At 37.5% G+C, this 12,009-nt stretch overlaps 1 protein-coding gene across 5 annotated transcripts in view; it reads left to right on the top strand.

Moving 5' to 3' along the window:
• Positions 1-12,009, top strand: part of LOC110018189 (uncharacterized protein At3g49720-like) — a 38,957-nt gene that overhangs the window by 21,282 nt on the left and 5,666 nt on the right. For all 5 annotated transcript variants that reach the window (XM_020715423.1, XM_020715424.1, XM_020715425.1 and 2 more), the window contains exon 6: positions 993-1,048. In XM_020715423.1, the coding sequence (XP_020571082.1) occupies positions 993-1,048 (56 nt within the window). The remainder of the gene's footprint in view (positions 1-992; positions 1,049-12,009) is intronic.

Genomic DNA, 12,009 nt, shown 5'->3' with positions numbered 1-12,009 from the left:
GCCCCTTTTTTTTTTTTTTTTTTTTTGTTCACAGGTGGATTATAATTCTAGAACTTAGAGAAGGAGAGGATTCGTGGGCTTGATGGACAAGAAGGCATCAAAACCGGACATATTGGAGAGATCTAAAGGAGATAAAAGAGAAGAAGAGTAACAAAATACGAGAAAGGCTGTGTTTGCACTTTCCCAATTTCTGAAGTTCTTATTTGACTTTAGCATTGCTATATCTCAAAACATGTCATGTCATGTAATATAACCTCAAATAACCTTCATAAAAAAGACACTTCAGTCTCGAAGAAAAAAAGAAGAAGAAGAAGATTGCCTGATTTTTTTTTTGAATGTTTATGGGATAGCTGTGATGAATGAGCAAAACTATGCACATAAATTAGGCAGTTATCCTTGAAATTAACTTATAAGACCACTAAAGTAATCTTTTTTTCTGTTAGCTCTATGATGTTCTTGCCTATTAGTTACAAAAGAATGTTGAGCACCCTAGAGAGATGTATATGGACAGGCATATAAATTGATTTCTCTAGAGATGCAAGAATGAATGGAAGCTAATACTTAGAGGGAGATGAAGAGGGATAGGGAGGGAGAGAAAGAGACAGAGACCTCTAGTATGAGAGAAAAAAATTACTTTAATAGAGAGGGAAGAGTGGAGATCTGTGTAATGGCCTCCTTTTTACTATTTAAATCTGGTTTTATTTAGAAGGGCTGGTTACCTATAGTACAAGACCGGATGAATAATCTAGATTTAATAAGATATGCAACATCTAATAGGAATGATTGGATTAGAAGGATTCATAAAGTTGAGCCCTAGTTGGGGTGATGATGCTTTTATGTCAGCTTATTAAGGAACCAATTTAACAATTGAAGTCTATTTTTGCTATAAAAAATATATTGGGAACTTTTTTTTTTCTTACCATTCTTAGAATTTGAAAATATAACGACTATAAAATTGTTAATCCTTCTCAGTACTTTCTTCTCATCTGTAGGCTATCCAGGTCAACAAAGGGCTAAAGTTTCTGAGCTATCCAAATTTGGAAGACCGGTATGTGAAGCATATCAATTTTTTTCTAAACAATAAGAGTTTGTGCTTGCAGTCCCTAAAATTATTCATGTTGGTTGTGACACTAAAGATGAAGGGAAATTGATTCTAGTTGTGTGAATTTTGATTTAGTCGTGATGATTGTACTAAACGTGAGTCATTTTAATGTTATTTTTCACTGCACTGAATACGTTCTTTTTTTTACTGCGAAGTTTGGCTGCATTTCCATTCGTTTAGAATGCTATATTTTTGGCACAACTTTTTAGGCTTCAGGATAAACAATAGCTTTGTCATGTTGTTTGCTGAAGTGTTAATGTTTTCACTGTATTATGTTATTTAACTTTGTCTATGTTATCAATTTTTTGAGTTTTATGGCTTTATGCCATTAAATCTTTATTTACTTGAGTTTCATAAATTAGATATTGCAGTAGGGAGGTTTGAATTTGATATAAAGCTGTGATGTTTTATTTTTTTTTTCCCGAGGGAGGAAGTTGAAGAGGGGAAGTCGAAGAGGAGAAGTGAGCGAAGAGTCAGAGAGGGAGATGAAGCAAGTAGTCGAGAAAATGAAGGATATTTTCGCTCCATAAATTGCCGCAGTTGACTTATCTGTAGGACCGAGTTGCTCTGGTATGAAGGAGAGGAGGACGCCAAGATTGGTACCGAAGGAGGTGACGCAGGAATCTGAATGGAGGCCAGCTGAAAAAACACACAAAATTTCGGTCGAACCCTGCTGGACTGGTTGACATTAAGGAAATGGCAAGATTTACCGCCCCAGCTCTCCATTTTCCTTTCCTTCCTATCCCACCTTTCCTTTTTCTATTACTCTCCTATTCTACTCCCTTCCTTTTTCTATTCCTTCATTTACTATTTCTTTCTTATTCGAATCATTAGCTAATTTAGATACTAATGCCTATTATATAGGGGTATAGTGTTTGCTCAGGTCAGGTAATTGTTGTTTTGTTTCTGAATATAAAGTTCGAGGCCGGATTTTTTTCCCTCCGAAGGCTGCATCTCACGACGAGAAGTTGCTTCAGTTGTAACTCGTCCGTGGTGATTTTTTTTGACGTTTCTCTGTTGTCCTGCGCCCACTGCTTCTGCCTGCAACTTCAGAAGACTGCAACCACCCTTCCCTCGACTTCAGGTGACCACCGCTCTCTTCCTATGACTTTAGAAGACCACATACCTCTTTCCTACAACTCCAGGTAATTGTAACGGCCTGCATGTGACTCCAGAAGACCGCAGACCTCCTTCTCGCTACTCTAGGTGACCAGAGCTGCCTGCCTGTGACTCCAAACGGCCGCAAAATCTATTTTTAACGACTCTAGAGTGTCGCGACTCTCTTTCTGCTATTCCTAAAGGCTTCCAGCTGCCTCCTGCCCTCTCCAACATCTTTCGGTGGCCCGTCCGACTCCTCTCAGCAGCCTCATGCCTTGCTAGCCACCATTCAACTGTCTTTCCAACCCTTCCCAGCAACCTGCCAGTCGCGTACAACCTTCCAGCAACCACGCGCACCTACAGCTTTCCGACGCGCCCGGCGGCTCCCTTTTTCAACCGTCGGCCCCCTCTTCCAGCCGTCGGCCAACACCTGTCTTGTTGTCGGTGTACCCAGACTTCCTTCGCTATTTCTAGTCTTGTTTTTATTATTATTGAGTCTGAATGTATCTGAGATATCTTTTGCGTAATAAAATTTGTTCTCGTCTTATTAGGTTTAGTTATCTCTGGTATCATTTGGTATCAAAGCTAGCTCAACCCTTGTCCTATTATAGGGTTCCTTAAAGTTCGCCAATTATTTTCATTCTCTGCCCTCTTTCTTTATTTTCGTCCACTCTATTTTTATCTTTTCTTCCAGTCTTTTTGTTCTTTCTCTTTCTCTTTTACCTTTTCTTCCGCAGCTTCCAAGCATTCAACCATGCCCTCGAGGAGATACTTGTCAAATTCTACCCCGGATGAAATAAAATGGAAGATTCGTCGTCTGTAATAGAGATTAGCAGAGATGGAGAATGGAAACCAAGATGAAATTATGCTTGAACGCAATTTAGAGAGTCAACGTGACTCTAGGGACGAAGATTAGAACTTGTTCCACAAGGAAGATATCAGTGATGAGGAATACCGACTACATTGCTTTGGAATGCAATATCAGAGGAGACCGAGAGAAGAGGCCACTTTCGGGAGCCAACGAGATTTTGGCATCAAGATGGATTTTCTAGAATTTGAAGGAGGTATGGATCCAGGTGAGTTTATCGAGTGGGCAATCAGTTGAACTGATCTTTGAATACAAGGATGTTCCAGAGGACTAACAAGTCAAGTTAGCTATCATTAAACTAAAGAAGAATGCCTCCTTATGGTGGGAGAATTTGCAGATGCAAAGGAGATGAGAAGGCGGTGAAAAGATAACTAAGTGAGAGAAGATGAAGAAGGTAATGCAGAAGTACCTCCCTCTTCACTATCACTAGGACATGTTTTTGAAACTCCATAACTTGCAACAACGAGATCTTTCAACGGAGGAGTTCACAACCCAGTCCGGCTACTTGCAACTGAAGTGTGAACTAACGGAGCCAGAGGAGCATATGGTAGCGAGATACCTTGAGGGTTTAAAGCCTGCCAATAGCAACGTGGTGCACTACAACCGTACTAGACGTTGGGGGGATATCCGGACTTTAGTCTTGAAGGTGGAGAGGCAGCATAAATAGAGGAGGCAACAGTCGTTTTTCAAGCCACCAACTACAACCAAGCATTCTCTTGCAACTACCACAACCGATAAGGGTACTCCGGAAGGGACTTGCAGGGTTGGACATGGAAATGATAAGACAAACAAGAGTGGGAAGAAGCATGAGACTGCTAGCTCCTCCAATACAGTGCCGACCAGGAAGTGTTTCTGGTGCCACGACTACAGTCACATAGCCTTCATCTTCTTCACCTTCACAGTTTAGGGTGTCGTCAAGGAGTCAGAGGATAGCCCAGAGGAGGAGCTTCAGCTTCATGGAGATGAGGGAGAAGCATTAGTTATTCGACGATTTTCGTTGTCCGAGACAGAGGGGGATCAATCTTGATTGAGGCATATTAATTTTCACAACAAGTGCACCGTCAAGGGCAAGATTTGCAGCTTAATCATAGATAGTGAGAGTTATGAGAATGTGGTGTCAATGTTGATGATGAAGAAGTTTGGATTTGACACGTAGAAGCATCCCCAGTCATATTCCCTCACCCCACCTGACTGAAGAAGAGAAATGAGATACGTGTAGTTCAACAGTGCCTAGTTGACTTCTTCATTGGGGATCAACTATAGGAGCAAGTACGGTGCGATGTGGTTCCTATGTACACCTGCCACATTCTGTTGGGTATGTGTTGGCAATTCAATTGCAAGACTCAACACAATGGCTTCAGAAATACTTACTCCCTTAAGAATGATGGGAAACATATCATCTTGCTATCAGCTGAGAATATGAAGGGCGGAGGCGACACAGAGGAAACATAAGATTTTTCGACCACTTTCCTACAGTTAGTTAGAGATGCCCCAGTGGCACTAGCATTTGTTCTTCTAGAGGGAACAAAGGAGGAAAGTGAGGTACCATCACCACTGTGACCACTGCTACAAGACTTCCAGGATATCTTGACTGACAGTAAGCCATAGTGGTTTTTTTCGCCGAGGGACATCCAACACGCGATAGACCTTTTACTAGGATCAATATTGTCAAACCGACCTACCTAAAGATTGAGACTTGTGGAGTACAAGGAGCTACAACGACAGATGCAGGATCTCATCACGAGGGGACTAGTCAAAGAGAGCACCGAACCATGTGTTGTTCTTGCCTTGATGGTGCCACAGAAGGATGGGCCATGGTGGATGTGCATTAAAAACAGAGTCATTAACAAGATTACTATCAAGTATTGTTTTTTATACTTTGCTTGAATGATCTCTTCGACCACCAGATATGGTTGTGGTCAGGAGACGAGTGGAAGACCGTTTTCAAGTCATGGGATGGGCTCTATGAGTAGACCGTCATGCCTTTCGGCCAGTTGAGCATGCCCAACACTTTCATGAGATTGATGAACCAAGTATTTTGGGTTCACATTGGGAAGTTTGTTGTGGTCTACTTTGACAACATTATGATATACAACCGAGTGGAGGGGGATTACTTGCATCACTTGAAGGCACTGCTCGAGCTATTATGAGTCGAGCAGTTATATGCCCATCTGAAGAAATGTCACTTCATGACAAACCAAGTATGTTTTATGGGTTACATCGTATCTAGTGTAGACATTCAGATGAACCTCTCAAAGATAGAGACTGTTATCAGTTGTACCACACTATAGTCTTTCACCGAGCTGAGGCATTTTCTGGGGCTAACATTGTTCTATCAGAGATTCATTAGGAACTTCATCATTGCCCCTCTGATTGAACTTTTGAAAGGAAAGGAGTTTACTTGGACAGTAGCAGCTTAGGCTAGTTTTGACACTAAAGAAAAAAATGACTCGGGATCCCGTGCTAGCATTACCAGACTTCTACTAGCTATTTGAGGTAAAAATGCAATGCATCTGGGGTGGGGATAAGGGCGGTGTTGAGCCAGGGAGGACACCCATCGCTTTCTTCAGTAAGAAGTTGAATAAATTCAAGAGGAAGTACTCGGCTTATGACAAGGAGTTCTATGTCATTATGAGAGCCCTGGAGCACTGGAGTCATTACTTGCTAACGAGTGATTTCACACCTTTTACGGACCAGGAAGCCTTAAAATTCCTTGACAACTAGAGCAAACTAAAGAACCGACACACCACTTGGGTGGTGTTCCTAGCCTCGTTGCAGTTCGTGCTTAAGCATAAGGCGGGGAACCAAAACCGCGTAACAGGCGCACTTAACCGTCGAGATTTGTTGATCACTTCCATGCAGGCTTGAGTTGTGGGTTTTGACGTCATAAGGGATTTGTATGAAGCAAATGAAAACTTCAAGAATATCTGGGAGCAATGGAAGGAGAAACCAACTGGGTAGTAGTACCGAGCAGATGGATACTTGTTCCACCACAGTCAGTTGTGCATTCCCACGTGCTTGTTGAGAGAGGCTATTTTCCAGGGAGCCATAGGACATTTCAGCAAGGACAAGCCTCGCCTTCGTGCGAGAGCATTTTTTGGCCCCAACTGACGAGAGATGTGGAGCAACATGTTAGGCGGTGCAGGATTTGCCATCTGACAAAAACAAGAGGGCAGAATGCAGAGTTATACACACCACTATTAGTATCAAAGGCACCGTGGGTTAATGTTAGCATGGACTTCGTGGCGGGGCTCTCGAGGGCATAGAGGAACAAGGACTTCGTAATGGTTGCGGTGAACTGATTCTTGAAGATGGTGCATTTCGTACCCTGCCACCGGGCATTAAACACATCTCATATTCTCGATTTATACTGCCAGGAGATCGTGAGGTTGCACGGGATTCCTCGGACCATCACCTCCTACAGAGATGTCAAATTTCAAGCCACTTGGAGGAATTTGTGGGGGAAGCTAGACACCAAGCTCCAATTCAGTTCAACATCTCATCCACAAATATACGATCAAACTGAGGTACTAGACAGGAGCCTAGGAAATCTCCTCAGATGCTTTGTGGGGAAAATTTTTAAGCTGTGGGATCTCATTTTAGCTCAACCCTAGTTCGCCTACAACAGTTTCACATGTTAAAATATAGGACGCACCCCATTCGAGATTATTTACAGGTGCAATCCGGTTACACCGCTTGAGTTGGTACCTCTCTTATAGACATTAGAGGTCAGCAAAAATGCTACGGAGCAGGCTCATGAGATTTAGAAGCTCCATGAAGAGAATGGCAAGGAAATTGCTAAGCAGAACCGTTGATATCATGCATAGGTGAATAAGTCCAGGAAAAAGTTGACATTCTAAGAAGGATACCTTGTGTGAGGTTAAAGAAGGGAAGATTTCCGGTGGGTGCATTCGTGAAGCTTACGTCTAGAGCAGATTAATCTTTCAGGATACTTCGAAAACTGAATGGCAATGCATACAAGGTTGATCTATCAGGGGACTGTAATATTTCAGTCACATTCAATGTTGTGGTCTTGACATCGCACTTCGAGGACCTAGAAGCTTTGATGAATGAGGTTAAAGCTCCTTCAACCCCAAGAAACTAACGCTAGGCTCTGAATGGGGGTCGGCTGAACCAACCCACAAAATTTCAGTTAAGTCTTGCTGGACCTGTCGGCTCTAAGGTGTGGGAATTTGGGGTTTAAACGAAACAAACATGAGCGAACAGAGCTCCTGTTCGTGTTTGATTGTTTGAAATCATATTTATTTGAAATAAGCTCGTGTTCGAAATTGTTCGTGAAAATGGATTTTCCTGATTGGTTGGATTTGTTTGAAATTAATTCAAATTGTTTGTATTTTTTGAATCGTTTGAATTGTTCGAATTGCTCTTGTTCGGTTTGAAATGAGCTAAAAATTTCAAAAAGTAATAAATTTAATTATTTTTTAAAAAAATATCGCATCCTTCTATAAAAGAAAATTGTTTCTTCTACTATATTAATACAAATTATAATAATAGATTTAATACAAATTTGAAGCTCCAATCTCTACATATCATTATTATAAACAAACAATTAATAAATTAAAAATTTACAATTATATTACACATTTATAAAAAAAATATTCAACATTTTATCTATATCTTACAAATCCCAATCTTCATTTCTCCAAAATATCTTTTTTTCTTAGCTTTCATATACTTACAAATTTAAAAAAAACATGTGAGAAATGTGTTATGTATGCATATATGAAAGTTATGGTGATGTATGTTCAAGTAATTGATTTGAATCAATAACATAAGAATCGACTATCAAGTAATATGCATGTAAATCTTACCTGTAAACTCTGAGGGAAAATAGAGCCAAGCAAAAGAAAATGTTAAGCAAAATCAAAACACGACAATAATGAAAGAGGCACAAAAGGACAAACAAAAATAACAAAAAAATGAAAATGAAAATGAGCTCAGAACTTACCAGACGAAAATGCATTAAAATTCCTTTCAAAGGCTGTATGTATTTTGCATCAAACATTTTTAAGTATGGTTGAATTTTAATGAAAAGACTGGAAAACATCATTGCTCAACTAAAAATACCCCACAAATAGGGAAAAGATAAACATGTATCTGAACAAATCAATAAATATGACATAACAAGAAAATTCAATAAATAAGAAAAGAAACAATAAAAATGGAAACAGAAAGCCAATCTACTCTCCAATTTGGCTATAACCAAATTACTAGATTAGATAAAGTAAAAAAAAACCTAACAACGCCAATAGAAAACCAAAAACATAACCAAAGGCCCAAAAACAACAATGAAGCCTTATGAGTTATGACAATTCTTATGCCAACAACCAACATGGAGCAAATAATTAGTAGCAAAAGAACCGAACGACACCAATATGAAACAAAAACAACATCAAAAGTTCAAAACTACAACAAAACAACACCAAATGTCCAAAAGTACAACAAAAAAACAACGCCAACAGCCATACGACAACACCCAGTGTGGGTTGCATATGACTGAATTCCAAATTACCCAGGTTCTCTTAAATTCCAAATCAACCAACAAAAGCCATAAGTATTCACAAAGTATTTACAAGGAATTGAAATATAAATTAGTCTAAAAAGTAAGGGCTTCTCAATAGATAATGATCCAACTTTCTAAATGTTCACAAGCAATTGAAAACACAAACAAAATTTTCATACAAACATTTCTATTATATGAAAAAAAAATGAACCTCTTATGAATTATCATAATATTGATCCTTAGATTTAGGATTAAGGGTCTGTTTGGGGAAGCTGCAACTTATTGAATAATTTGTTGATAAGTTGATTAAAAATAATCTGCTGATAAGCTAGGTACGATGTCTATTATAAATTTTTATTTTTTTCGAAAAGCTACACCGCAACCAGAAAGCTGCCACCGCACCTATCTAGGTGCGGTGTGAAAACGCTGTTTTCAGCGTTTTAAAAATGCATGAGCTGCCAAAATGCAGCTGGTGCGTTTTCAAGATCTCACCGCACCAAATAAGCTTCCCCAAACGGGCCCTAAATGTTAATTTCAGTTATATCTAAACATAATGTGATAACATCATCCTTCTTTAGATTTTTCAAAATTAATCTAAAGGGTTAATTAATGAAATTGTCATACTGACTTTAGAAATTTTTGCTTTCATCTAATAAGATCAAAAGGATTGCTTAACTTTATTATGTCATACCAACTTTAAAAGTATTAAACTCATATAAAGAGTTGCATCATGTAATTAAGTCATACAAAACTTTTGCCATAGATGAACAACTTAGATATCAGTACAACTTCTTTAATAATCATAATCTTCTATATGATTGCACAATATTGTGTCGTACTAGTCATAGAAGATCTACAAAATAACGCTACATAAACAAATATGTTAAAGTATAAGTAACATACTACAACATAGTATCGGAAGAATAATAAGTTTGCAACACAAATAATATAACTATGTACATCAATTAACAAGAGTGTCCACAATTTAAAATTGCAATAATTATATAAATTCATAGCTATCAAAGGTCTTGCGTAGAGTAGAGTTTGCTTCTGATGTTTGGTAGTTGAATATTAATTTTTTTTTTCTTTTTAAGTATCTCTTATTGAAAATAATTAATAAAAAATATTGATATTTAATAGTAAGAAAGAGAAGGAAATAAAGACAAGTATATTCAATGAAATGATTACCAAAGGTGTCTTCATTTTTTTTTTGAGCGGATCAAATCTAACTTGACACGAAAACCAATGTATTAACCATTTTAGTAGTGAAATTGCTTCTATAATCATCTAACATTGGTGTCAACACTAAAAGTAGATTCTAAGACAATCGTGCTTATATATATTAATAAAATATCTCAAGTCATAATTGAAAGTTAGGGATACTTTAGCGTATTTATCTTTCACCATTGAAAAACATCAAAATATTCACTAGACACATAAATAATCCTTCCTCAAGGTATACTTCTAAATTGGGCTTAGATGGTTCCACAAATCCAGAAGCTACAACTAAATCTTGAAATCCAAACATAGAGTCAAACTGATGTGGAGAAATCATAAGATTTATTGCACATGAAGTTCTCTCACGTGAAACATTGCTTGTAAGAATAGGACATGTGCAATCAACAACATAATTTGCATATATTTTTTCACATGACATCTTGAACTAATTTAAGATTTTGATTCACCTCATCATGTGAAAATATCTTCTGGAATGTTTACTGATAAATTTGAGTTTCAATCTAAGGTCTAAAGTTGCTGCAATAAACATCAGACGATTGCATTCTCCCTAATATTTATTGAATTTAATTTGCATACTCAAAACCATATTTCTCCGATAACAATCTTCCAGAATTGACTCCTCTATTAGAATCTTCTTAACATGCATAACTGCAGACAAAAATACATTTGAAGTGGGAAAGATAGTACAGAGATTATTTTCGTAACAGTATTGAAAACTGAAAGAAATTTTATGATCTTCTCATATTTCAACCAATCTGAATTAGCTGATAACTATTTGTAGTTACTATTTCTAATTGCATAGTGCTAAAAAATATTACGATAAATAAATGCAGACCCAATAAATTGAAAGTTGAGTTTCATCTAATAGAAATATAAATGGATAAAGATCTTGTGGTTGAAACTCTTAATTGTTTCGTTGCTTCTACAAACTTAAGTAATCTTGCAAGGGATTTTTTCAAATATTTCACCTACTCTTTGATACATGTTTGCTTCAAATGAATACATGCTTGCTTCAAATGCAAAACTTTTTAACACATTTTCTCTTAGCATTAGATAACAGGAAACTCCTCTTTCATGATGCAAAAGATACTCATGGCCATGAAAACATATAAGATATATACAAGCTTAAATATTAATAACAACAAAGGAATTAAGCCGTAAGAAAAGCGTAACACCGACATTCTCCTTATTTATGAATTGATGTTATTATTGTATTGAAAGAAGAAATAACTGATACAGAACTTTTTGTGCTCTCTTACCGAGAGAGAGCCTAACAACAACTTAAAGGGGTATTTACATACATAGCACCTAATTCTAATATATTTACATATCTAACTCCTAAACTTTGCTTTTACATTTATAATGCTTAAATCTTCCTTATCACATCAATTGATCAAAGTACCATTGGTTTAACTTTTAAAAAAGAGACATCTTTTCATGTATAGGTAAGCCAACTTACATGTAAAAAATGAAGTTCAAGTGTTCGATATGTAAATAAACAAAAGAAATGTGCAGTATTTATGTAAAGAAAGGGCTTTCACGGCCATTCCTGAGGCTATAGTATATAGCAACAGTTTAAAGACTGCAAGTCAGCACCAAGGCCACTGTAAAGGGTAGATATAATCCACTGGAATAATGAACTGAAAATGAAATAGCTATTGGAACATTTCAACCCATAAAAAGGCACCAATCTAAAATAGATATGGAAAAAATATAACATCACTGCATCACCATAAACCCAGATAGCATGAATACCTGTCGTTGGTACACCAATATACAAAACCCTAACCAGTAATCAGAGAATAAAAAAACCATACTCGCATTCTTGCCTCCAGTGAGGATAATAACTTCTTAAGTAATAAAAACGAGAGATAAGAGAGGGACTAGCCAAAAAACCTTACAAAACTAAGTAAATTAATTTAGATTTCACAGAAGTGGGTTACGAATCACGACTCAAAAGCCACAAGCAAGAGAGTGAGAGACTATTACTCTTTTGCCGGTGAGGAGGCGAAAGAGGCATAGGAAATCAACGTCGTCGTCGATGAAGAAAAGCCCTAACCTGAGACCGAGAGGCCGGAGCTTTTGCTTGAAGATTCTCCTAAGCAGCACAACAACGCGAGTGAGTTTTATGATATCTTATATTCTTATATTAGTTATGTTATATATATATATATATAT

This window comes from Phalaenopsis equestris, unplaced genomic scaffold, assembly GCF_001263595.1.
Source record: "Phalaenopsis equestris unplaced genomic scaffold, ASM126359v1 Scaffold000006, whole genome shotgun sequence".
In the NCBI taxonomy this organism is placed as follows: domain Eukaryota; kingdom Viridiplantae; phylum Streptophyta; class Magnoliopsida; order Asparagales; family Orchidaceae; genus Phalaenopsis; species Phalaenopsis equestris.
The sequence above is the reverse complement of the archived record's forward strand: the minus strand, read 5'-3'. Positions and strand labels throughout refer to the sequence as shown.